This window comes from Falco naumanni, chromosome 2, assembly GCF_017639655.2.
Source record: "Falco naumanni isolate bFalNau1 chromosome 2, bFalNau1.pat, whole genome shotgun sequence".
In the NCBI taxonomy this organism is placed as follows: Eukaryota; Metazoa; Chordata; class Aves; order Falconiformes; family Falconidae; genus Falco; species Falco naumanni.
The window spans coordinates 95,064,673-95,092,567 of NC_054055.1; the positions used below are offsets into that span (position 1 = coordinate 95,064,673).

General features: G+C 40.8%; 1 protein-coding gene across 7 annotated transcripts; it reads left to right on the forward strand.

Moving 5' to 3' along the window:
• The first annotated feature begins 308 nt into the window (after positions 1-308).
• On the forward strand, positions 309-27,895 carry GEMIN8 (gem nuclear organelle associated protein 8). 7 transcript variants are annotated; one of them, XM_040582704.1, is made up of 6 exons: positions 309-435; positions 1,274-1,321; positions 5,001-5,037; positions 6,323-6,410; positions 7,824-8,256; positions 25,894-27,895. In XM_040582704.1, the coding sequence occupies exons 4-6, from the start codon at positions 6,336-6,338 to the stop codon at positions 26,142-26,144; spliced, it is 759 nt and encodes a 252-aa protein (XP_040438638.1). In that variant the 5' UTR covers positions 309-435; positions 1,274-1,321; positions 5,001-5,037; positions 6,323-6,335; the 3' UTR covers positions 26,145-27,895. The 7 variants fall into 7 exon arrangements, with proteins under 7 accessions (XP_040438638.1, XP_040438645.1, XP_040438640.1 ...); XM_040582711.1 differs by having other exon boundaries at positions 1,274-1,317; XM_040582705.1 differs by lacking the exon at positions 309-435 and adding an exon at positions 605-928.

The following is a 27,895-nucleotide window of genomic DNA, read 5'->3' on the forward strand; positions in this document are numbered from 1 at the left end:
TACAAAACCTGAATAGAAAGTTTAGGAACTAATTGGGAGAAAGAATAGTAATCAGGGGACACAGTGCCAGCCGCCACAGCACACCCAGGTGCTGACTAACAATTCAGCCTGGTGGCGGGTACTGTGCGTGCTCTGGGACTGCAGGAGGTGACGGGGGGCAGCCGGGACAGCAGGAGTTCGCACCACGGTCTCTGTGGGGGGCAGGTGGCTCCTCGGGGCAGCCCCTCCCCGAGAGACGCGGCTGCGGTGCCGGGGACCCCCCGCGGCGCCTCCCCGCAGCCCCACAAGATGGCGCCGCGGGACCGGGCCGGGCGCGGGAGGAAGCGGCGTAGGAGGCTCTGCTCGCCGCGCCGCGCTCGTCCTCGCCGGAAAGAGGAAGCACCGGCGGCGGCTCCGCTCGGGTCCCCGTGCCCGCTGGAGCCACAGGCTGCCCGGGTGGGTGCGGGGCTGGCGGACCCCTGTGCTCCCGCCTCGCTGGGCCGCGGCGGGGCGGCTGAGGGAGAGGAGCAGCCGGGGCGGCTGAGGGAGGGGCAGCCGGGGCGGGCGGTGGCGTGAGCGGAAGAGCGAACAGCTCGGGAGGGAGTTTCGCTTTCGGAGCCTGGGCGCCCGGCGGGGCGGGCGGGCGGCCTTGGTGGCGCAGATCGGCTCGGCGGGCTCGGGGCTCTGCTTGTGCTCCGCGAAATGTCGGCCTCCGGCCGCAGGCGGGGCTGCGGGAGCTCGGGCGAGAGGGATCCTCCCGGCGCTGGGGTGTGGGGCCGGGGCCAGCCGTGCGTGAGGGCTGGTTTTCCTGCCAGCTGCTGGGTTTAATTGTTTGCCCTACTTGGCGGAGGCGAAAGCTGCTCATCGGCTTTGTGATCCTTGAAGCCACTGACCAGAGTCAGGGCATGGCATCTGTGAGACCAGAAAATTAATTTTGCCTTCAAAAACAGTGGTATAGAAGTTTCATGCTCTTCCTCTTTTATGACTAAACTGACAAGCCGTATGTGAAACAAACAAACTAGTAATTGTACAGCTTTTAGCATTTCGTTTTGACCTCTGATTTTTGGCCCACATAGCTTTTGGGTTTCTGTGCTGGCACTCTGAGAAGACCGCCCCTCATTTTGGGAGCAGCAGAGGATTACGCTGGCTCAGGCTCAGTCCAGGTCAAAAGAGCCATAATATATACGCTGAAGTTTGATCTGCATGCTTTGAATTTTTAGGTCTTGTGATTAAATGTGGATTGTCTCTGCAATGATTTTGTCTTACGTGTGATCTGTTTCCCTTCCATTTGCAGGAATTACTGCTACCGGTGTAAGAACATTGCTGTGAAGACTAGTGATAGGTAGGTCTCCATAGCTCAACTGACTCTCCTGTTGGGATGACCGACAGCCATAACTGTATCCTAAGTGCCAGACAGGTTTTGTATTTATAGCTGTTCACAAACAAGAATGCAGTGTATAGTGTTGGGAATTTTTACCCTTTCTTCTTTTTAAGCAAAAAACTTGCACTGCCAACTGTCTCAGCAATCACAGGCTTATACTTCTGCGTGACTGTAAATAGGGCGCTTTGGTATTAAAGTTAACATCACACACCAACGATGCACAGTATTAATCTGAAGCACAGAGTGTCAAAACACTTTTCAGACATTTCCCTGTTCTGGTGGTAATTCTACACCAAGAGTAAGCATTAGGAGTATAAAATTGCTGTTTGTGGGAAGATAAACACTATTGATGTTGTTACATGTCATGCTTTTCTTACTGAACTCTTCAAATATTTTTTTGAAGTGTGTAGTAGGGTGAGTTCAAAATACACAGCACAAACTGATGTTTAACACCTTAAATTGTGAAACTTGCTGCCATGGGATGTCATGGAAACACAGCGTTCATGGGTTCAGAGAAATTATGTGTTCTGGCTTAAAATGCCAAAAGCAGTTTGGAGCTGAAAAAAGTATCTGAACTGCCACTTGCTGAAATCAGGGGAAATGCACTATGAAAAATAATTCTTGTATGTGTACAACAGTGTTATGTTTTACTGTTTCTTACTGCCCATTGCCAGAAACTGGATACTAAGTTAGGGACGTCTCTGGCCTGACTGAAGAAGGCGCTTCTCGCAGGCTAAAGTAGCAGAGCCAAAAGCAGCGGGCAAAGGACATGGTCGACTGTCTGTTGGTTTGGGCATTTCCCATTTAAACAGAGTTTCCTCTTTGGGGAGAGCTTTATATGAATGTCTTTAGTTGAAATTTGCTGAATTTATTGGAGCTTCATCTTCCTTTCATAACATCTTGTATTTTTACCGTAATATCATGCAACAGGTTAATTAATCATGTGCTGGTCGGTGTTGTGAATGAAGCCAGCCCCTCCTCGGTCCCGCGTGGGTCGGTCGCTCAGAGCCGTACCAGCCGCCGCCCGTTCGGGGGCCGTGTGCCCGCGCCGTCCCCAGCGCACCGCTAGGGGGCGTAGCCTCCGCAGCATGGGTTGTATTACCGAGTCATAAATAACAGTATTTTGTCGTTGCGTTTGACAGTATGACAGACATTGTCTCAACTTCTTTTGACTCCAGTGGAATTAGGTGCAGTCACTTCGATCAGATTTATTTGTTTTCACTGACGCTTACTTGCCTCACGTTGGTACAGACACAGGCATGTTTTGATGAAAGGGAGTACATCCATATCTAATTATCAGTGGGGAAATATTTTAAAACTGACAAAAGGAAGTAATAAGTTATAAAAAAATAACTTCTCTGTCATTAATGGGCAGAATAGGCAAACAAATCTCTTCCTCATTTTAAATTCCACAGTTGCTGGTGAGTTTCATATGTTTATTTGCTTCCAGATTTTATTTTTTAAAGTGTTAATTATAGAAGTAGAGTTATCACATGTATTTTCTGGTCCTTTCCATGTTTTATATTTAATGTAGTTTCTTTTGGAAGAGTAATTCAGCTGAAAATAAAACAAACTCATTCTTTAATTTAGTGTCCCAGCTTGCAGCATTGTTGTGCTTTGCTTTGTATTTGTCTAATGTTTCATAAATAATTTGTGAAAGTAATGAATATTTCTGTGTTTGGCAAAACAGATTTTTCATGTTTGGCAAACTAATACAGTTGGATAGTTTTGCCAGGGTTTTTCCCCTCCTTCCCCTTCAGAGAGCATACATACATGTTGTGTATTAATAAAATATCAGGCTTCATCACTTACTGCTTTAAAAACTGTATGTACGTTAAGCTCTGAACCTGATTTCTGCTCGTGCTGGGGCTAGTTCAAAGCATCTTTTTGTCATGTAGTAATTAGGGTGAACGTGAAAATTAAATACACATACTTTTCTGTAGTGTAAAATGAAGGAATTGGCTACCGTGGACTTAGATTTTTTAGTATGAGAAAAAGACATTACACCATTCTTGACAGTATCCAGATGTATATGAGGAAGGGACAAAAAAGTATGTGTGCATCATGAGAGTGGAGATAAAAAGTTTTGAAGAGGGCTAGCACAGGAAATGAGATACTTGAAATGGACAAAGAGGGATAGCCCAGGAGTCTTTTATCTATTTGTGGATTTCAAGAGTTACAGGTAACTGCAGTGTTTTACAGTGACCTCAGTGCTAGGTTTTCTTCCTCCTCCAAGCAGACAGGAGAGAATATAATGAACTCACACACTTCCGTTGCCTAGTGCTTGAGTCCGCAATCCTTTGCTCGCATGAGTCGTCTCATTGATTGCAAGGGGACCGCTCATCTATGTAGGGCTTCTTGTAGATGCGTTGTTGTGACCAAGGGTTTATGGATTTGAGCTTATTGTGGGCTTTGCAAAGGACAATAATTTGCCTTTGTGGTAGCTGCATAATTTGCATTTTCTTTGAATGTGGCCCATCCCCATTCTTTCAAGCAATACAGCTTGGCTTAAGAGGCAAAAAGTTGCTGTTTAATCGGTATTGTTAAATACGAGGCAGAACACAACTAGTATGTACTTTATTCGTATGCATTTTGAAAAATCCTAGTTTTATGCTGGTATAAATCTGTAACAGTTGTAAGTGCTGTCTTGGCTATATTCCAGTGTTGCTGGGAACAGCGTTTGAGCATGTCTTAGGGGTAGCAATGTAGTTGCGTGTACTGGTGTGTACTGAGTTTCTGGTACCTTGCATTGGCACTCACCTAACATAAAGTTCAAGTTGAGGGTGAGAGTATGAGGAGAAATATGTGGATGAAGCAGCTAATGTCTTAATGTAACAAAATAATTGCCAGGTGGGGAGGGGATTCAGAATATTTCTCAGTGATTCATGCTGATAAATCACACTGAAAATAATGGCAATTATAAATCCTGCCTGGTAGTTATAGATACCTTGTTCTGCCCCCTCTTACCCGCCTTCTTCCTCCCACCCATCCAGCTCCAGTTGTCCTTCCTTTAACCTTTTCCTCACATTTAACAAACGGGATTGCAACTTGAATTGGCTTGTGATATTTTTTTATGGGAGGCAGGATCAGATGTTGGGGGAGGAAGAGAGAAATAAGGTGAAAGAAGGGATTGTATGCAGTTATACGTGTATGATAGGTTTAAACAGAAACTACTACTTGAATGGAGTGAAGATGGGTTTAATTATTTTATGGCAATTCTTTTGTAGATGTCCATGTGCAGACACCACTGAAGAGTCAGAAAAGTGTGTTTCGTTGAAGTTTATGCTTTTTATTTGGTATTGATTTGGAAAATAAAGGTCGTTGAAGCATAAAGTGTGGGAGAGAATAGAAAGGAAAAGGGTAATGGAGAAAAAAAGTCTTCAGTCCCAGCATTTTAGGCTGTGTTGTATAGAAGGGTCCCTTTTAACCTTATTGTAGTGGGGAATTTTAACAAATGGGATTTTTACTGATGCTAATCAAAAGCTATATAAATAAGAGACTTCAGCTAGCCACAACAGAGAAGGAATATTTAATAGCTGTAGGCCATAGTACTCAAGTTTAGCAAAAATATATTCAGTGCTTGTAACAATCTTAGTAAGTGTATTTTTATGAATTAAAAAGCTACTGTTTTCTTTTCTAGTTCACCTTGATCACCAGAACAAACTCCACAAAAGATGGTAAGCAGTCTTTATGGGTTCTTACGTGGTAACTTAGTCACATTTTATATACAAAATGCATATAAACACTTTCATTCAACTTTCAGTGCAGACTTAAAAATTAGATGGGAAAGTAGCTAAACTGCTTTGAAAATAGAATTCATATTACAACAGTGAGTGATTTGTCTGCTCCTAGGAAGACTGCAGAGACATAACAGGAAAATAACAGAGAACTCTGGTCGTTTGCCTTAGATTTATAGCTTTTGTTTCCTTGAGGAAATCTCTCATTTCCATTTATTCCACAGCTGAAAAAGCACAGACATAGAGCTAAGTTAGACTTTAAAGAGTTCCTTTCCCTTTTCCACCCCAATGTAAAACACTTCTGTAATTTCTTAACAGATGTATTTTTAAAATTCAAATGTAAAAGGGGTTTTCAAGGGTCACTTTCAACAAAAAAGCCACAAAAAGTAGTTGGACAGGCACCAGCATCACAGTTCTGTCTACATGAACTGGCTTTTTGTCTTCCTTTCCCCTAAATTAACAACTGGAGTTAGTCAGCTAGACAAATCAGCCAGCTGGATTCCAGAGCTTTCAGTAAAGTCGTCAAGGCCCTTTTTAGAAGCCTTTTAGAAGAACTAGAGATAATTTTTGAGCTTTAAAAGAATATGTTGTCGTCTTTGGAAGTACACAGAATGTAGGAGATACCTGCTTTTGTCCGTGGTGTTTCAAAACTGTTTTTAAGCAGTGGAAAAAATAGACAAAATGTTCTAAAAGTAGCCTGTGAATGTATCAGATTTGACGACAGGACATTCTTGTCCAACTGCTGAAGGATGAGGAGTCAGCGTGACATTCTTAAGCTAAGCAAGAACAGTAAATAAAACATTGCTCATCCTAGCTTTTAGGTGGTTGGATAATAAAGAATGAAGAAATTCCATATGGAAGGCAGATGCTTTTCTTGCACCCACTCATCTCAAGAATAAATATTCTGAAATGTATGGTCATGTAGCAGCACAATGTTAGACCAAGAGGAGAATCGTAATGAAGTTTCACCTCCATGAATTGCTACTTTTCAGGAAAGATAATCTGTCTAGACTTTAAAATCACATAGCTGAACCCCACAGCCCTTCACAAATAGGGTGCCATTTTTGTTCAGAAGTATCTTAAGGAATACAAGTTTGTTGTGGTGGGGTTTTTTTATGGAGTCTGTTAGCTTGGAGGTGTTTTGTTTCTGAGAGCGCTTACCAATGACCTTAAAAAGAGATAACTTTTATAGATGTCTTATGGGATAATGGGCTCAATTTTGCAGGAAGACAGGAAACATGAGAGTCACAATTACTATTCCAAACTCTCTAGCTTTTGCGTTATTGCCTGAGAACCAGAAAGTGAAAACAAATGTGAGTAAATGAAATTAACCGCTCTTGATATTGTTAGCATTAAATGGAAAGTATTTCTTAGGCTTTCTTTCTTCTGTTTTGTTTTGGGATATTTTTTATCCAGAGAATCATTGTTTTAAGGCTACAGAATGGTGCTAGGGCAGATCAAGAAAACACACTTGAAGAAAGATTTTTGTCTTGTATGCCCTTCTAAAAAAAAAAAAAAAACAAACAAAAAACACAAAACAAACAAAAAACACAACACAAAGGACTGTAAATGTCACATTCATCTCTGAAAACCTTAGCTAATCTTGCCATAGTTCTGAGTGTTTGCCAAAACATGACTTAATTAAAATTCTTCCAATTTAAAGTACAGATTCCATTTTGGCCCAGATACAAGATTTTTCTATGGAAATGAATATGTGGGGGAAAGAAAAAAACATTTGCTATTTATTTTACTTGTTGTAGGCTCTAGTTTACTTTATGGTCTTCGTTTAAGATCTATTATCTCCTCTTTTTGAGAGTAGGACAAGGAGGGAGATGAAATGGCCTGTAGAAAGGAGGCTTAAGGCTAGAGGGACTGTGGGGCTTTGTAGTTGCTGGTGAAATTTGAACAGCATGAAACTGTTTTTTCAAGAAAACTAAAATTAGCTGGAAGACAGGAGAAGGTGTGTTACAGTATGTTTCATTCTGTAGAGCTTTTTTTCCATGTACTTTATCAGTGGTACTTTATTACCACTTGTCGTATGTTGGTTGGTGATGAGTACAAAAGGGAGATTTACTGGCAGCTTGCACTTGGCTAAATACAGTCTTGTTTTTGATTGAGGCCATGATGGATATATGAATTTGGCTGAACTGCCATTTGACCTTTACTGAGAAACTTACTTTGGCAGGCAGATGGAGGAAATATGTTACTGGATAAAATGAATGCCTTTGTTTAATATGGAGGAATTTTAATCTCTTGTGTTTTCTGTCTGCGGATTTGGAAATCAGGTGTAGGTTGTAATACATACACCTTGGAATGATTCAGTTCTTGTAACTCACATGAGTGGCTAAGGAATTGTGGAATATATCCACATAGCTTATCCCCTAAAAAGAACCGATTCCTGCTGTAGTAGCACAAACACTTTGAAAATACCTTCTGGATACTGCAGCTTCTCTATTGCTGATTCTTCACTGGTAGTTGTGTTGATGAAAAAACAACGTCCTGTAAGAGTAATGAAGTGTAGCGCACTTGCACTGCGTTAATACTTGTCCTCCTTCAGATCTATATGGTCTATCATAGGAAGAGGATGACTTAATGATTAGAAGGCAGACTTTATGCTTGCGTTTACAGTGTTTCTCCCCTCAATTACCATTTCTTTTCTCTCTCTTTCCCCCCACCCTGGGTTGGGGGGAGGGGGCTTATGTTCTTTCCCTCTCCCCATGTTTTAGCAACAGGAAGGCGCTGACCCATGGTATTCTCAGCAAGTGTATGCAAGATACTGGAAGCACTATGATCTAGCCATGCGCTGGATGCGTAGACACCAGAAAGCCTACAGGAAAGCCATGGAGTCCTTTTATCACCTACCGTGGCATCCTTCTGCAGCCTCTCCAAGTAGCCGCTACTCAGATTGGGATGGGAATGATCTCCCACATACCCAAAACTGTTCTTCCAGCAATAGCCCACGTGGCAGAGCTCCGTACCATAAGGGAGCTCAGCAGTACACAGATGCCCACCAAGGGAGGGAGGATGCTGACAGGGACTCTGAAATGGAAGAAGACTCTGAGTCTGAAGGGGAGATAGAATATGACTTGAGCAACATGGAAATCACGGAGGAGCTTCGCCAATTCTTTGCACAGACAGAGAGGCACCGGGAAGAACTTCGTAAGTCTATGCTCGTTCTATGTTTTCTGGTACTTAGTGGCCATAACATTGAGTGATGGATGGCTTCATCGTTTACAGGTTTTATGAGAATTCACAGAAATATGCAGTGCAAGTGAGCAAGCCAAACAATGAAGTAGGCAAAACTGATGGGTGCACTTAAGTCCCATTCATTAGAAATAAGTCTTCGAAAATGAAGTTTTTTTGGTAAGAGAAAAAATTATGACTGCAAAGAGGAGAATAACACGTTGTCCGGAAGACAGTACTAGTCTGAAAGAAAAACTCCATAATTTTTATAGTTAAATCTAATATATGTCTGAGGGGGGAACCCAGAGGAAGTGCTTTACTACATCACTGAACCCTAGATTAAGCCTCAATGTATTTTATTACACAGAGAAGTCATTTTGTTTGTTATTCTTTGGCTAACCCAACCGTAAAATTTCATGACCTTTTTCTTCTCCCCCTGCATCCCTAGGGTACTCTTCATTCTGTACTATACCACAGGTTTCTCTTTGTTTTGCATCTTGATCTGCACCCAAATCCGTAAGCAGGGAATATAAACCAAAGACTTCAGATTTTTCTCAGGTCTTGATCCTCAGAGGTATTGGTCATATTTGTTTCTGTGAAATCCTTAAAAGAAATAGAAGATTATGCTGTACTTTTATTGACACTTTACTGCATATGTAAATGTTGCAGGCAAATTTATTATCTGTTTTAAGGAAGCAGTATGATGAAAATAATTTTTTCCACATGACTCCAATAGGAAATACCCATAATGAATGTTTAATAGAGCTTTCTCTGAAAGAGGGAGATGTTTTACAAATGCATAATAAAGACAATGATATTGGGTGGGAGGGATAAAATTTGTGTTATTTTAAGTTTTGTAATCAGCAGGTATCCAGTGAGCTAAACACCTCAGCTGAACTTCACACTTCCCATCAGTATGATGCACAGTTGATCTAGTTAGCAGAGGAAAGTGAGTTAAGGAGCTCAGTGGTAGTGCCTGACACGCATCCCTTTCTCATCATGCTTCTGCAGAATCAGCGTGTGAAACATTCCTTTGATGAGGTATGGGATACTTGAAGATGCTCTGCTACTTCTGGAAATGCAGTACATTTTCTTTGGATTTATTTTGCCTTTATGTTTAGCGGTGTTCAAAGGCACGCGAGTGGTTAAAGTGGTATCCTGGAAATTGAGATATCTGGGCTCAGAGATGTTCTCTGTTGCGTATGTCCTGTATGACCTTGGTATAGCTATTTAATTTCTTCCTGACCCCTCACTGGCTGCTCTTGCTAAAAATATGATTTGATTCTTTATGATGAGCAGGTGAATTGGGAAGAGGTTTGTGACTCAGAATACAGATTTTACTTCTGTTCCTTCCACCACAGTGGTACTTTTCTGCTGTGTGCCATGTACTAGCCTACTTCTGTGTAAGTCCATTCACTTCAGCAGCACTATTTCAGATCTTCAAGCAAATTTGAGCGGAATCTGGTCTTTAGCTGCTGCATGCCTCAGTTTCTTTAGTAGTTTCCCTATAAATTGAGGATAGTAATAATAATAGTCTGTAATTCCTCAACACATGAAAAACTAAACAAGTACTTGATTTATTGAAATTCAAAAGTGCCACAGAATTCTCGGGTGATAGCATCTAAATGCTGATTTTTTGAGTAATTAAAAATACAGTATGATCTTGTTCAGAAATATTTTTTTTCTTGCTTGGTGGGTAGGGGAAAAAGAAAATAGAATAAATCTTTATTTCTGTTAAAGCTTCTCAGGAGAAACAATATAGCTTCCCTCATGGTGTGGAAATGAGCTGGTATGGAGACGGTGTTGAAGGCAGTACCACTCTACTTTAGGAGGTAGTGGTATTAATTTTCCTGGATGCTGTTTCTGAACAAAATGAAATGGAGAGATTCATTAAGCCATGATCCATAATGATGCTATCATGTTATATCTTCCATCCTGTGCTGAATAATGATTGTCATTCTGTATTGATGCTCCAGAAGATGGAGATACTACTAATGAAGCCCACCGTTGCTGAAATGTTTACTCTCTGATGCCTCTTCCTTTTAATCCCAAACTGTATGTATGTTGTGTGTCCATTCCCCCTGCCAGCCTCCCCGCCCCCACATAGGAGCAGATTTGTAGAGGAATTTTGGCACTAATGTGCTCAGTAATGCCTGAAATTTTAAGTATCATCCATGTCTGGAAGAGACATTTATAACATTGAGGTAAGAGTACTACATTTTCTCTATAAACTGAATATTTGGGTATGTCAAAGCAGAATACCAATAGTAACCTTCATGGTCAATTGCAATATAAACCAGCTGTTAGGGAACATTAAGGAGGAGGCTATGTCGCGTGTCTTCTTTCTTTGGCATAAATAAGGGGCTCCAGGTAGAGTTCACAGCCATCGACCCCTGCTTCTAGATATGCAACTGGGGGAAGACACCTGGCTTGTTGCTTTTTTTTAAAATGATTACTATGCAAGAGTTTGATACATGCTTACTGGCAACTTACAGAAGTGAGACATAAGATAGGAAGGGGAATTTGGCACGTAAGGATGGGGATACTAGTACAGAGGATGGAGGTCTGACTTACCTTTGCGAAGGATGACTTCCATTGGTCTGGTGGGATTTTTAAGCCCTGCAAATTTAGGAAATACTATGCAGCTATTTTGGATGTGCATATTGAGAGTCTTCATTTACCAAGTACGGGAACAGCTGGTTCTCACACATGATCCATGTCTCATCGACATGTAGAAGGATAATCAAATGGACTAGGAAGGAAAATCCTAGCTGATGTTCGGCTCTTTACTTCTAATGCCTTCTATAGAGTCTGCTGGAGGTAAATGTGGTCACAGACATCAAAGTATAACATGTTGCAAACTTCAGCTGTGGAAGACTTAAGTAGGCCTGAAGGTGTAGGTGGGAAGGGCCTTTGTGTTTGGACATGACATACAAGTATTAATTGCAAAAAGAAAAGTGTCAGAGACAAGGAAGCCATTATGTTGGACTAGACAAAGAAGAAAACATTAGGTTTATGTCTTTTTTTCGGTACAAACTTGAAGAACAAGCAGATTCCTAACTTCTGTAGCACTTTTTTTTGGTTTTGTTTTCACAGTGGGCATTTGCAGTGATTGGCTGACTTGGACAGTAAAGCTTTTGAAACTGGCAGCTCTGAGCCTTGCTACATGATTTAACACTTCAGCAGTGATACAGTTGTTCACAACTAGCCTCTTTTAAAACAATCTTTTTTTTTGTCTTTGAATTCTTGCCAAATTCTACCAGTTTTTCTAGTCACGTTGTGTTTGCAGTCAAGTTATGTGTTCCTGGAGTACCCCAAAGTAATAGTGAGCAGAGTTTACCTGAGGCTTTATGAACTCAGACATATTAATGTACTACAAACTTATCTCATATTCTATATATGCAGTGCATTTGACTAAAATCCCTTACAGTTTTAATTTCTTTGCTCTTCGGTTGTTTCTTCATATGCAATCATAATTATCTAGTGATTCTATTTTTTAGTGTGGTTATTTTTTTTTTTTTGTGAAGCTAGTATGTTATTCTGGTTCTTCATGTAACTGGTGATCCTAATATACTGTGCTTCTTGGGGAAGTTTTTAGTTGCATTGCAAAGTCTTCCCTTTGGCTGTTGGAAAGTATGAGGTTTTTTACTGGGTTGTCATACCTGTCAGAGCTAGGTAGTATGCTGAATTCCCCAAGCACCCTAGAGGTAAAGGACAGAATACATTAAGTTGCCTTTTTATGTTTGCAAGAATTAAAAGGACAAAAACCAAGAAATGAAGATTCACAACCCTAACAATTCTGTAAATTGTCTGATTGCATATATTTATTACACTGTTAAATTTAGCCTCTGAAACATGTAGTTTTTCCTTAAAGTAGTTTTTCTTTGTTCCCTTTTTACATATAAGAGAAAATTACCACTGTAATTGGGTGAAGACAGCATTGTGAGTACATTAAGAACCATTCTGTAGTAAACAGGCAATGAGACAGTGTCCTTTATTTAAAAACAAAGAAAAGCAAAGTACCATCATGTCAGTTCATTACTGAAGGATAATAGTCTGTCAATTGTTAATGCTATAACTAGGATTTTTTTTCCAGTTAAGCCTCTATTTGTATTGCCCACATACCCTCCAATTTTTCCAAAAATAATGTTGTCTCAAAACTTACATGCCAGATGGAAAACCTTCAAAAAAGAATTGAAAGAAGATGGCAAATGAAGATGTTTGTTTTAAATCTGCAGTTTGTAGAGTTTTTTTCCCTCGAGTCTCTTTTTCTCTGAAAGATGACAGTTGCCACTGCCTCTTCCATGAAGAGAAAGTAATGGAATTTTCCGTTTTTTGAAACTTGTTTAAATAGCACCAGATCCATGAAGCTTTTTTTTTTTATTTAAGGCCTCCTATGTGCTTCTTTGGAAAAGAGACTTTCATGCAGGTTTTTTGCCACCATGTTTTCTTTCTTTCTCTCACTTTTGATAAATGCTTCTCCCTGTTCTTCTGTCTGTCTGTCTGTCTTCCTCAGACTGTAGTTCAGATTCTTACTCTCGGTCACAAGCATTTTTTTTGTATCTTCTTCCCTTCCCTAAACTGCCAAAGCAGTGTGGATGATGAACTTACCTCTGCTCAACTTCCTTAGCTTTGTGAGCCTTGGTTGTCACATGAACTTTTACCACTATCTTTAGAAGTTGAATTGCTGAAGCTTCTGAGAAATGCTTTTGAAATTAGAGTGCTCTCTGCAGTATGTGTGGGTGCTTGGGAGATGCTTTTGAAGCATGTTTTTTTGTGAACTAAAGGAGAAATGTGAAAGGCTCTTCCTTTGTACCACATATCTGCTCTTGATGATTTTATTGTGTAGCAGCAGAATCTTCTCAAGGGCGCACACTGTGTCCAATGTAGAGGCTGTGTTATTTGGTACTGGAAGCCAAGAGCTAAGAAAATGCCTCCTTGCTAGAGAAACAAGGAAAACTTGCAATTTTCACTGCTTTAATACTGGAAACTAATATGTACCTGCAAAAACAGGGGTTCTGAATTGTGTTTGGAGAGCAACAGTTGGGCACAGGTTTATATCCATTTAATAAGAGACAAGGTTATCTTTATACTAAGAGTATCAATTTGGGAACACAGCCGTTCCTAGAATATGTGATAGTTGAAAATGGCCTTGGATCTCATGCTGGAGACAGATTTGAGCTTAGAGGAATGTATAGCTTTGCTGTATGGTTCTATGCCTTTCATATCAATCCAACAGATTTTGCAACAAATGGACACGCTGCTGTACAGGAATTAATGGAAGAGAGGCACTGCAAAACTTGAGGTGCTGCTGAGAAAATAGTGACTTCCTGTATCACGGGACTAGATGCAGTCAGAAATGGATATCCTCTGCTGCATGCTCAGGAGTGTTGTATGAGGGTTAGCATATAGAACTGGAAATTATATGTCAAGTCTTTGTTATGTGCCTGGGGCTGAGACTAGCAGTGTTAGCAACCCTGGAAAGTATGCAAGTGCAAAGCCAGGCTTATTTTTTTGCTGCTAAGGGATGGCCCAGGTTTCAGCTCCTAGGTGGTGTCTTAGAATGTTGGGACACACCATGCATGCAGCCTGGACAGCTGGGTGGAGCTGGGTCCTGGAATGCCACTTCCCGGTCTGCCAGTGGCTCTGCTGGGCTCAGTTCTTCCTCATCATGCTGTGGAGTACTGTTATTTGAGTTAGAGCAGGTTTATAGCTCAGAGCATGGGAAAGAAGCTCATGTGGTTCAGTGTAACTGTAGTGTAGACATTGCTTTAAGAGGAATGTCAAGATGTCAAACACCTATTTCCTCTTACATTTGATGGAAATAAAGGGTGCTGTCTTAATGCGAAAATATGTATTAAACTTTGGAAACCTGCGTTTGAAATTGTCACCCTTTGTCTGAAGTGTTCCTGTTGTTACATCTGAGATAATATACACATGGCTTGTTGAGAGGTTCTATTTATTCATATTTATAAGGGATTTTGAGTACTTTAACAGGAAGTGAGCAAAAGCCTCAAGTGGTAGAAGAATGAACAATATGTTCTGCAAAGAATTGTTCATTCCAGACCTTTTGTTTAACAGTTATGTTAGATGTCATCCTTGGGACCAAAACACATCCTATCAACATCATCCTTGCTGGACAAATACAGGGTTTGAGCTACCCTTTCTCCCAGAGAGCTATTATCCCCGAGTTATTCATGAGTCAGAGAAGTCTAGTAATGTGTATTGTTGCTGCTCTTAGTAAATCAGTGCTTTAGTTAAATTCATTCTGACTAGACTTGTCTTGAGGTTATGAGGATAAGATGTGCAAGACAGGGACAATGATTGTCTCTCTCAGCTGCCCTGTCCCTCACCATCCATGTGCTAGATCTTCTTTTGATAGCTGTTTCTTGATAGTTGCTGGTCTCAAAAGGATCCTGTGGAAACAGGTCAGTAGCTTGCTGTGATGGATTAGCTATTGGAACTTTCTCTTTACAAAGAAAATCCATGTGGTAATTCAGTTCTAGGTTGGACAGGCACAAAGTCAGTGCCTGGTTTGTGTCTGTGTGGTTTCCAAGGATTGAGAGCATTGCTGTGACGTACCTGGGCTCTGCAAAGCTTTGGCAAAGAACCACCAGGCAGACCTCAGGGCTGGGAGGCCACATGTGGAACAAGGAACCCTTCCCCAGTCTTGTTGTAAGAGCAAAACCAGCTTTCAGAATGCTGTTATGGAAGATTACTTCATATGGGAACAGTTTAGTGTGGGAAGACGCAGATGCTGCTTACACTCGAAACTGGTGCTGGCAATTTTTTGAAGGCAGGTCTGCCTGCTTGGTTATGCTGTTAGCATCTGCAGCTGCTCTGAGTGGCTCCTCTAGTCATCTTTTCATTCTTTGTCCCTGCAGGGGAGCCTGTGAAAGCAGCTGCAGCTGCTGTAGAAAAGAGCAGGTGAGATCATGCTGACAGACACAGCTCTAGGGAAAAGTGACATAAAAGCTGCTCTGTGCTAATCGCTTGATTTGGGCAGTCTGTGTTCACAGTTTATGCACTTTTCCGTTTCCCCTAAAATTCATCAATTACTGGTTCCATCTAGGTACCACATGTAGCATTTCTGGATCTCTAAATGATTTTACTTAGGAGAGAGCTTTGTCTGAGTTTTGTGCTGATAAATCCCAATTCTTGTTTTATTAAAGTTAAATCTTCCTTTAGTGCGATACTCTCGACCTTGTAAGTGGATAGCGACAGTATGGGCTATGATCTGTTTTCTAACAGCCTTTTTTCTATCTGCCTGGGGGAACTGTTGTAGGAGGAATTTGTAAAGTTTCAGGGTGTAAAGAACTGGAGTAATTGGAAAAGCAAATGTCAAAGACCAAGGTGGAAATGGATGTAATGGTATGCTTTCTGTGCTCTTATCTAAAAAATATGCTCAGAATCTACAATGGAACATGGCAGCAAAGTGTCTCAACTGTTACACGTTTTACGTCTCTGTTACAAAGTAAACCTCTTGTTCAGATTTGCTTGGAGGCACATTATTTATCCCTGCTAATTTTAACAGGGTGTTGCTAATGCCCAAAATTTAGAGGCACCATTTGCTTTTCAACATCTTTCACTGTGCCTCAGTTTGATCAGAAGCATCCAGATGGAATTCATGTCCATCGTCATTAGGCAAATGTGGGTGCTGTGGAGGCAGAAACTGAGAGTTTGAAGACTTCCATCTGCCTGGGTCTTTTTGAAACTCCTTTCCTTACACGCTCAAAATCAAGTGAGAGTTAGACAGAGGCTGTTAGGCTACCCATTGCAGACTTGGGTGGCCTTTACAGACTTCCATCATGACCTTGGATGTATCGTTTGGGACTAGATCCACAAAAGCTTTCAACATAGGTGGAATTTAGAAACACATACCCAAATTAATAATCTCTCTCTTCCAACCATGCCTTCCAGGAAGAAGAGGACTAGTAATTTATACCCAAAGGATGATGCATTTTAAACCCCAAGGTTTAAAGGGAACATTGTCACTTGTTTTATTTCCAGTGGCTGGGTTGAGTAGCTGTGGCACCTTGTGCCACATGATCTGCTTGCTGTGAAGCCTGTTCCCAAGGGATCTAAAGCACCTCCTGCTCTCGCACTTCTACCTGTCTCCTGTGATAGCACTTCCCTGTCTCTCAGGAACGTAGAGAAGGTTGATACAACAACACACCAAGAAAAAGTTGTGCTGCCACTGTAGGAAGTACTCAGTACAGATTGATCCAGCTGTTCATCAGTGTTACAATTGGCCTCCAAAGTACCCACACCTGTTTATCCAGTTATCAGAACTTCCCTCAGATACTTTCAAGTACATATGTCTGAGTTGTCAGAACTCTGCTGTGCAGTACACTGAAATCATGGAGGCAATGTAAAATGAAGAATGAATCTTAAATGGGTATTTGTACTGAAACCAGGTTTGTACTGAAATGAATAACATGGGTGTTATCCTGTTGATTGTCATTGTTCATTTAGCTGCATAAGACTCTCCAGAGTTTAATTTCATTTGTAGTTGCTGAAATGGTGGTTGTTTCTCTAAAAGTCAGCTCTGTACTCACAGAAATTGGAGAAACTTTGCCAAGGAATGTAGGTCTCCAAATAGGCCTCGGTTTTAATATGGTGGTTCAAACGCTAACAAGCCAATACTGTTGTTTTCTCACTGTGCTCAGGCCTTGCAGAGCACCTCTGTTTCTAGGTCTCCAGTTTCTGATGTGGTTGCTGAGCAGAAGAGTTGGAAGGTGCTTTAAAATTCATCAGTTGTCATTGCTTTGGGATTTTTGGCCACTGGTATGGTGGGAAGGAGGCTTAAAAAATTGTAGAAGAGTCCAGACTATGGAGACTGCATCATGTGTGACAAGATGGAGGAGGTGTTGAGGTGGTAGATGGCAGAGCATCTGGCTGACTTTGGAGGAGTGCAGGAAGAACTATCTGCATTTTTTGATTTCTACATTTCTCAGTAGGTAAAGCTGGTGATATGTAGTTATTTGCATTCCCTGGTTTTGTTTTCTTCCCTTGGCATTAGTTACTGACCTCTGTCATGAACAGGCTGATGGGCTAGATGAGCTTTTAGTCCTATGACTCTTCATGTAAAGCCCCCTCTTCATCAAGTCAATTAAACACTTCATCTGTGAATTTGTCCCGTTGAAGCAACAGAGTGGAGACATGGAGCTCCCACTTGCCAAGAAGTGTAACTCAACTTTCTGAAGGGCAGGTTGCCAGCTCCCTTTTTGAAAGGAGGCAGTGCTCAGACTTCTGCTCCAGCATCTGACTCTGGAATTATTTCTGGGGTCAAACATTTGCCTTTTGCAGAAGGTACAATAGACACACATCTGCAGGTTTTCTCTGGCATGTTTTCCCAATGTTTTTTTGTTGTGTTTTTAATACTGGGCATAGCAATTATCCTCATGTATTTAAGTATATTTCATTTAATTTACTAGAATGCTGAAATGAGCAATTAGAAGATCAGAGGTAAACTAGGTTTCCAAAGCTACCCCTTTGCCCTTTCTTTCAGAAGTTGTGATATATTTTGCCAATTCCTTTAGTTTGACCCTCTTGCCAGATTGATTGGTTAGGCAGCACACTGTAGTTTACTAAAAGCATGGAAAAAAATACATATTTTCATGCTGAAATTGATTTTATGTGGATCAGAGATTGTTATTTAATTCTCCATGTCTGCAGTAATACTAAATTATGGACCTGCCAGTTAACTGAAAGGTCAGTTCATAGCCTCAGTATGCGTCCTTTCAGAAAATCAGAGACATGATTACAGGTTGTTCTCAAAATAAAATTGTTTTTCAAATGTTTTTGATAAAGTAGCAGATTTCCCTACATATGTTACTGAGTTGCTTTCTCATATCAAACAATAAACGAAACTTGAATTAGCAGTGCAGTCTGTGGCTGGAGGCAAGAAAGAAATTTCAATGTAAAATTTGAATGTGCAAGTTTGATTTAGAAGACTGACACAGGCTACTTTTTTTTTTTTTTTTTCTCAAAAGCACCAAACTTTCAGTATTATTTAGCTGTCTAGCACTCCGTACATCATGGAACACTTTCTTCCAAGTGCATGTGCTTAATTTCTATTCAGGACACATTTAAAAAATGATTGTGAAACTCCCCTGTTCTGGCTTGTTTTTAAAAAAGCACTTTTAAAATTGAACATTTCCTTGTTCAGTCTCCTCTGACTGTTCCATAAATGTATGCGTATATGGATACAGTCATATATAGACTGAAGTAATCCTTCTGTTTACTCTGGTGTCTTTGTCTGGCATCAGCATTGTTGCCATCAGCGACAGATTGGAGTTGTTTTGGGGGATGGGAGTGCAGAGTCAGCTGGTCTGTATTTAATCTTTCTGCTGTAGACTTGATCCTTATAGAGGCAGCTGTCAGTGCCTGATCCTGTACTAATTTCTAAGCAGTGATCGGTCAGCAACTCCCTGGCTGTGTAATTCTGTCAGGTGGCACAAGTGTGCGGTCTGGACACTGTCTCTGGTGTGATACAGACCCCTGGTTACACTGGGGGCTCGCCTGTGCATTTTGCATCCTAGATGTACACTTACCTTATTACAAATTAGATTTAGAGCATTCAGATCTCTAGAGCAGGCATTCACTTGAGGTACCACTGGGCTAGCTGGTCGCTTCATGTTTACGGGATTTGATTGTTTCAGTTAATTTTCTGGTTAGGGTAAGAATATCCCTTTTTAAGGGTTGCATTGTGGTAGATGATAGAAGAAAATTTAAAAAAGGTGATTTGTTGTTTACCTGGACAGTAACCAGTGGCCCACTGCTAGTGTAAACATGGACATGAAGGCTTGTATTGTTTCCATCTAGAATCTCTGGCAACTTGTTTTGGAGACCACACGACAACCCTTCTTGTTTTTTTTCTCCTGTTTCCAAAACAGAAATAGGCTTCATTATCCAGCTAACTTCTAACTTTCTGCCAGTTACTTAACTACAAATTTCAAAAAAAATTGAGATAATTAATTCTTTAAAACTGTCAGGTAGGAAAGTACTAGATTCATTTTACAGATTCCTTACTGTGAGACGTGGTTAATTTAACTTGAGAGGGATATATACCACCTAGTAGCAAACCTGGAACACCTTCATTCCAACCTTACTTCCTTGCCTTCTATGCATTTTGATTTCAAAGGTAGTTTCTCTCTCCTTGCTATCTCGGTAAGTAATTTTGTGCTGTTTCTACAGAGCTATCTTCTTCAAAATGTAGAAAATCTGTATTATATTGAAAGACAAGATAACAAACTGAGTAATTCAGATTTGCAAAATCTGTTTGCTGTCTGCTTAGACAGCCTGTTGCAACTGTGTCTGTCTTAGGGAGCACACTCTCTTGCCTTGGACTATTTCCTGCTTTTACCAATAGGTTTTCAGTTGTGCTTCAATGAACATGTCTCAGCGCCAGAGCTGAGTTAAACAATTTTTCTTCCTAGCCATTCACTCCTGCTCCGGTTCTGCCCCTTTGGTTCAGCATGTGTGGTGCCGAGGCACCGAACTGTACCAGTATCAAATACAACTTGCTGGTCTTGGTTTTTCAATTGGGTTTGTTGTTGTTGTTGTTGTTTATGATTCATTGTGTGACCCCTTAGACAATTGTAGCAGCATCCTTGAGGGGCCTAGGAGCTGGAGCATGCAGCTCAGGGAGAAGGAGGGGAGCAGAAACTGTGTAAGCTGATTTTGTAGCAGAGGAAAGAATAATGTCCGTGGAACCATGGTTTCAGACTGCCACAAGCTTGCCAAGGAATCACATCTGCTCTTACTTCAAAGCCTGTAACAGAACATTTTATTTTTTCTTGAGAATATTGCATTGCTTGTAGATATATGTGGTGAAATATTCAATTACTTTTAACTCATTCATTCCTCAACTAGCAGATGGAAAACTTGTCAACGTAGATACTTGGGGTTTTAATACCTTCAGCATTTTTGGTAGTTCTCTTTCATGGTGGTTGTGACTCTGGTTGCTGAGAGCTTATCATTGCAGACAATTGCTTCCCCCAAAAGCCGCCTTTATTCCTACTCAGTGTTTTTAAGCCAGCTATGGAATTTGATTTTTCTGCATAGGTTAGACTGCTGGCATAGTAAGATAGGGCTTAGCTGTCTCCACGTCTTTGAAGATCAGACCGATGTTAAAGATGGGAAGGGGGAAGTTTTATTGTGTCATCTGTAGTCCTTCTGTTATGTTTTTTTGCAAGCACAAAGTTTTAAATTTAAAAAGTTTAAACCTAGGTCTGTTTTCTCCAAGCCAGTTTACAGGTAGAATGAGGCTGTTTATTCTGCTATAAAATAGTCACTCTCTTCTTTCAGTATGTTTCCACAATTTTTGTAAGTTGCTTAGTGTTCCAAAGTAATCATCCAGCAAGTGAGACTATGCTGTTTTCGGCAGCCCAGAATATTTTATCTTTATAGGTGTGGAGGTAAGTCACAATTGTTTGTATCTCGTAGGTTCCCATTGATGGGAACTCTTGTCGTGCAAAGCTTTGCACTTGATAAAGAGTAATGCTTGAGATGTCAGCCCTCTGGAAATCGAGAGCTCTGTAGAAATCAAACTCCGTGGATATCATGTTTACAAATCCTCATGTTTAAATCCTTACTTTGTTGGAATTCCTGTAGGCAAAGATTTTGGTTTTCCCCATGGTGTGCCTGGTTTATGCAAGTACAGGCATAATAAAACGGTCTGATGCTATCACCTCAGAAAAACTCATGTGTAAGTTTATGATAAAGGTACTTAGCCTTTCTAAGGAGATGAAGAAGCTGGCATTTTGCATCGAGAAGCTTGTGTGGGCAGAATATTTAACACAGCAGATAGGCTTGTGGGAAGTGGCATTCAAAGAGAGAACTAGGAGTTTTTAATCAGTAGAAATGGGTGGTGTTTTTAACTCAGTGTGGGCTGCTCAAGATCGGCTCAGGTAGCATTTAAGGCAAGATGAGCAAGCTCAGAAAGTGCACATGCAGCAGTAACGGAAAATCATTCATCATTTGAAATAAGCAGACAAATATGTGAACAGGGGTATAGGTCAGTCTGAAATCATGGAAAAGAAAAAATAGACCAAGGCTGGGGAAAGTGCAGTATATCCTTGTGGAATAATGTGCTAACTAAGCAAGAAACTGAAAGTCGGTGAAGGCCGTGTGACACTTACAAGGAGCAAGCCCTTGGTCTCTTGCCATAACGACCATTGTGTGAGGCAGAACGTGGCAGACTGCAGTGTGTGCGCCTAGAGAACTGTGGAGAAGGCTGCTGTATATGAAACATTGTCAGATTGCATATGATCGCTGGCTACGGTGAGCTGAGGGTTGAATGTACAAATATTAAGAGCTAAAAATAGTATAAGAAACCACACAATGCTGGATATGAATCTTTTATCAAAAATTCAACATAGATAATTACACTTCCTACTTTTACCTTCTTTTAACGTTGAAAAGTCTCTCCGTGGAGAATTCTCTCCAAATAAGGGAGTTTATTTGGGGTTTGGTTTTGAAGGGGTTTTTTTCTTTGTTTTGGTGTTGGGTTTTTTCCCTTTTAATAAGAAGAGGATGAATTCCAGAGAGCAATTTTTTTTTATTGCTGCTTAAGCTTCTCAAAGGATCTTACAAAGAAAAAAGAGCAAAGTGGATCAAGTTTGCAGAAAGTATATGACATTTTCCTTTTTATAAAGTAAGAGAAACAAGACATCTTGAGTTTCTAAGGGCCTACAGGGAAAATAGCTTATGTCTTGAAGAGCTTAGGTCATAGTTTTGCTGAAAGTATGTAACAGGGCGTTTGTGTGCATATGAAACCCCAAAAGCAGTGAACAGCTAAGGTACTGGTTACTGGGTTTGGCACTCCCTGAGGATGGGGGTAGTTGTCTGTATTTGTTCACTTTTCTTTTCAGCTAGTATACTCCAGATTAAAAGTCATCCGTAAAAGGTGGGAAAAGTTGGTGGGTGTGGGTGTGCAGGCAACAACCCGAAACTTTCTTTCAAAAGGCCTGGAATCACTGATGGCATCCCAGAATGCAGTATGAGTTAGGTAGAAATCTCAGTATTCCTTAAATTTGGAGAAAAAAGGCTGTTTAATGTGTTTGGGAAAAGATGTCTCAACTGCTTTTGGCCAGATAACGACTTCCCAGCAGAACTGCATGTGGTAGGAATAAGTTAATTCTGAAAACAGCTTTAAGAGAGGAAGAGCATCTTTGGGAACAAATGGAACTGACCAATTAGGAAAATGTGCACAATGCTTTTTCTTTGTGCAGGAACCACACACCACTGCAGCTGCTTGCCTGTCTTGTGAATATTTGCAAAATTCCGCTCCATGATTGCGGGAAGCTTGCCAGTAGTTGAAACTGAGTGCTGTAAAAGAAAGCACATTTATTTCAGTCTGTGAAGTGGAGGGAGGAACTACTTAAAACTGTGTAAAAGTTATTTGTTTCACATTTATAACTTGGCAGCACAAGGACTTATGAATTTGGAGTGTGAAACTGATTTGAGAATGAGCTGGGGACTTCATTGCTGCAGACTGAGAATTAGTGTTTTGATAAACCTTGCTACCTAATTCATGGATGAACATTTGGTGCTTGGTTCAGAGAAATTCTGGTTGCCTCTATAACGTTAGGGCTATAGACATTTTATAATTTTGTTGGTTTATTTTTTCCATTGTCAGATGCTTGTCATCTTTTTGAGGAAGATGTAGTTGCACATTTAGCTCAAGTTGCATTGCTTTGTATTGTTTTTAAAGTAAATTTTGAGGTAGTGGAGAGAACTCAGACTGCTGGAAAGTTGAGCAGTTCTACTTCCCAGCCCTTGCCCCCACCAGAGAAAACTTAATGTGCATCTCAACAGGACAAAACTTTCTCTGCTTTCATCTATTTTTCATCTGTATTTGGCTGGAAATGCTGCTTTTGGAAACGCAGTAGTTTACATACCCATTCTTCCATGGCTTCTCTTTCTTTGATTGCCTGTGACAGCAAAGAGTGCGGTCACTGACAGTGGAGTTTGTCACGGTAGTATCTCTCTGCAAATAACTGATTTGAAACAGCAACATATTCCACACAGCTACAGCGGTATCGCCAGCAACAGCTGACATGTTCTATGTTCAAATCCAGCCTTTGGTGCAAAAAACTGTGGGTCCCTGTAGCAGATTTCTGCCCCCAGCCTCTGCTTGGACTCTATAGACCTGATGTATGTGTCAGACTCCAATAGTCACTCCGGAAAATTTTTAACCAGTAGCTATGGAACAGTAAAAGTCAGGTTAGAGAGTTAAGGGCAGTACATCTGATTATTGTAAAGTAGAACATAGACTCCAGACATTCATTAGGTAATTCTGAGAATGGTATTTAAATTGGTATTATTATTTTGATTGTTAACATTAGTATCCTCCAGGTTTATGAGCTACTCTGTGCTACAAAATGGAGATTGATGCATACTAAACTCTAATCCACTCATCCGTCATAAAGCTTCTGCTAGAGACCCGTTTAATTTCCAAACAGAACGATTCATTATCTATCTCTAGAGATGTTAATTTTTCTTAAGTGTTAGTGTGTGCAACGAGCTATCGGAGAGCATTCTACAGCAAGCAAGCGAGGAAGCAGCTGTCTCTAGTATGCAGCTATGGGACTAATGAATAAAAATTTTCCATGGGCAATACAGAAGTACAAGGAATTGTCTTTGTGGCCCAAGAGAGTCAGCAAATACAGGTTCAGTTCATGCCCTGCCAGAGTTTTGCTGTGTAACCTACAATGGGAAACACTGGTTTTCCAGATAGATTTTTGTTTTCTGGATAACACTATTCAGTGTAATTTGCATCAAGTTCATACTTAAAAGCATGTTGCCTAGTTGTGGATGGTCTGGTGTCCCAGGAAGTTTGTTTCGGTGGGATGCAAGTGACAGCCTGGGTGCTATAGCCTGTCCTCATAGCGCTGGGTCCTCTGTAGGCAATTTTAATTCAGACCTTCTGGTTAAAATGGCCTGACACCAAATAAATCTGACTCTTCCAAAAATACATATAGACTCTAATGTATGTTTCTTTGTGAATTCTGGCAGTGCAGCCCACTTCAGGGGTGTGCCCTTAAAGCAAAATCACAGAAATGGCTCTCTGGACTACATCACTAATGACCTCGCAAGCTCTCCTGCCCTTCAGCCACCAACACAAAACTGTGGATGGTGTTGGAAATGACAGAACAGAGGCTTTCTGTGTCCCTGTCAGACAAACAGATGCCAAAATTGAGGTTTCTGGTTATACTGTGTAAAATATCTCTTTTCTATGAATGAAGTACAGGGATAATTCATTTAGGAAGTCTGACAGGCAGTCAGTTGGCTGCTCTGTACAGTACTTTCCAGTGTAAAAATAAACTGCAGATGTTTGACACAGATATGTCAGAATACTTAACTTTGGGTTAGGGTTTGCAGATGTCATGTGTTTTGTGGAAGCTAAATCCCTGTCTTATGGGAAGGAGGGAAGAGGTACATAGCACCAAACTCTGAGAGGCATGTCCTGTGTGTGTGACCTGTGGACACTCTGTCCCTTTTGATGTTTAAAAAAAAAAATGCTGTCATTAGTAGTGAACTATTCCTCTAATGCAGTTTTGAGAACAGTCATTTGTTATTGGTAGGCAAAGGAGTTCAACTGCCAGGTGATTTTCTTCCTCTGGTAGAAATGTCCCCGTCAGAGGGGAGTTTTGTATAGCACTTTGCTGTTTTAACTGCATTTGTTCCATCAGAGCAGCGCTCAGGATCTGGAGGCAAGTTTGGGTACACAAAATCAGGTTCTTGCTTTTTGACTGGACTTACCAAAGAGGATTTTTGATGACAGATTGGTCCAAATGTTTCACATCTCTGAACTGTTTTGGATCCTCTTTAAAAGACATGATGCAGGGATTTATGTTGGGTGCTGGTTTTGTTTGTCTTCAAAGCAATAGCAGTAAGGCTGACAGTTTTGAACTTTGCAGGTCTTGAGAAATGGATGAGGTTGGGTAGTTTTATCTAAACACAGTGCTTACATCTGTGTTTCATTGGATGCACTTCATGGCAGACACTTACATGACAGACCAATTTGTTCATTTTCATAGAGTAGTAACTGATTACATTTTCTCTTGGCTATGGTTCAGCTGAAGTTGCATTGTCCTGTGCATTCTTTCCTTGTCTCAGCTGCTAAGTCATTACTTTGGAAACAATGCTTTTTTTTTTTTTTTGGTGGTTTGGTTTGGTTTTTTGTGGTTTTTTGGTGGTGATGGAAGTTGTTCTGGTTTTGATGGTGTTTTTTTTTTTTCTTTTCAGGGCATGTGTATGTTGGGGAGAAATGAAACAATGCTGGTTTTTACTTGTTATTACTAATACAGAGAGTTTTGTACGCTTTCAGAGTTCAATTCCAGGATCTTCTTTCTTCCCACTTCTTCCAGCCTGGCTTTATCATGCTATTTAGTAGGAATTTGTCATTATGCATAATGAGCACAGCAGGATAGGTAACACACAATTTGTTTTGTAAGTTGCAGAAGCTGGCTGTACCCTAGACTGTGTGGATCTCTGTTCTCTAGACCCAGCACAAATTTGCATATGTGGTATTAAAAAAGTTAAAATAAGATGAGATTGGTTGATCGCTCTGTAATTTACATGTCTTGTGGTTTATTTGTCTAGGGAGACAGCAGCAGCTGGAAGCTGAGCATGAGTATGTGGACGCGGATCAAGACCTTCACAAAAGGACAGGGCGTTCTGCGCAGCCACCTGCAGAAAGGCCTGGGGAGAGGCGAGTGGCAGAAATGAAGAAACTGTATGGTGCCGAAGCTGCCAAAATCCAGGCAATGGAGGCAGCCATGCAACTTATCTTTGATAGAAGCTGTGACAAAAAGCAGCCCAAATACTGGCCCATTATACCCCTTAAACTCTAAGTACCTGGACTGTGCTCTGACCTGGCACGGAGCTGTAGGAGTGGATGCGTCGGTCAGGTTGTGCTGCTGAAAGAACAAACTGCAGATTTTGGTTTTGGCTGGGCTTTGGGACAGAGGCTGACAAGAGTAGCATGTTTCTTTGCCCTGTGTTCCTTTTACACTGTCTGTCAGCGATGATCACAGTCCAGTATATGTACGTACAGTTGTCAAGTACTAATAGGGGGGACAGTAATATCAAACATGTCTAAAGTCATAGTTTCACTCATTTGATACCTGCCTGCCTCGACCATGCCTGCAAGAAACATAATCATGTCTATATTCAGTGAACTAGGAAGACTTAGTGATGTGAAAAATACTCTATGAATTGCTCTTCCGATTTAGGAAATTGAGTGGTCCCATTTTTTAGTCTTATTTAACGTGGTAGCATTTGGATCGTGTTTAACACAGCTAGCTTAAAGTGTTATGTTTGCTAATCTTGGATTTTTTTTGAGAACCAGGAGCCCAGTGGCCAAGACACAACATATCAGATTACTGTAGCTCAGTCATTTGAATTTTTTTCAAACGTTTATAATAAAGCAGGAAGCTTTTATTCTTGACTGATACTTGTCTGGCAGGAGTTCAACTCTAAAGCATCATTACATAGAAAAATGTTTTCATGAAGGGGGTGGAGGGAATTGGGGGGAAAATCCTGATGTGGCCCTGACTGTTCGAGATCTGTTTAGTGGAAGAGAAACTTAAGAGGCCAAAGCACTCTTGGATCCAGTGCCTACAGTGATTTTTGCCATTCTAATAAAAAGCATCTAATTGGTTTGAAACTTAAAAAAGATGTGTTTGATAGACAAAGGGAACATCTGTGTGCTGTATATGGAGGTGTTTATAAACAAACATGGCTACGTTTATTTTAGGTGCAGCATTCCAGTGCCCACCTGCATATTACATGCACAAAGCTTTGATGCAAGCAAGTTAGATGCGCCTCTGTGTGTACTCCTCCGTCTGCACAGGCTGTTTGGCTCCACTTCTGTCACGCTTTACTTTTGGTCTGTTGTGCTTGCCTCGCTAGTAGCTGACCAGGTGGAGTGAGGCACACAAGTGGTCTAAGTAAGAGAGGCAGGATTGGACTCTCAGTACTGGTGACTCCTTAGAAAATGGTACACTGAACGCTTCCAAGAACTCTCTGTGAAGCACTGCTGCTTATGTATCATTGTGTGCTGAAGGCCTGTAGTTTGTATTAAGCAGCATTTCCATGCCAGGGCAAAGGAATATTATGCTGTTTTAATTGTGACAAACAAACATGTACCTTTCTGGCAACACAGGAAAGTCACGACTAGATTTCGAACTTCAGTTCACGCCTACTTTGTCTGGTGTATTTCGGTGGCATGTGTAGTTTATAATATACACCAGCCGTTGCTGTGCCCTCTGCAGCACCCAGCTGCACCAAAGCAAATCTGCGGTGCGGTTTGGAATATCTCTGGTTTTACGAGTAGTTACTATGTTCTTTCAAAGCAGCATTTTCATTTTTGTTCCACCTTCTTCACTTTAGATGTGACAAGACGGAGTTAAACCCCCCAGTCTCCATGACTTTACTGGTCTGATTAATCTGAAGAACTTTACATAAGACAGGAGAGGGGAAAAGAGTTACAAACAGTCCTGCATTTGTCTTCCTTCTTGGTTTTGGTGGGTTTTGTCAGAAATTCAGTGTTTTGTTTGGGTTTCCTTTTGTTGACCAAATAAATTATCTTCATAATACCTTA

Coding starts and splice junctions, on each gene's coding strand:
- GEMIN8 (XM_040582704.1), top strand. CDS start 6,336: ATGAGAGTCACAATTACTATTCCAAACTCTCTAGCTTTTGCGTTATTG. Junction 6,411..7,823: donor ACCAGAAAGTGAAAACAAAT/GTGAGTAAATGA, acceptor CCCATGTTTTAG/CAACAGGAAGGCGCTGACCC. Junction 8,257..25,893: donor GAGGCACCGGGAAGAACTTC/GTAAGTCTATGC, acceptor TTATTTGTCTAG/GGAGACAGCAGCAGCTGGAA.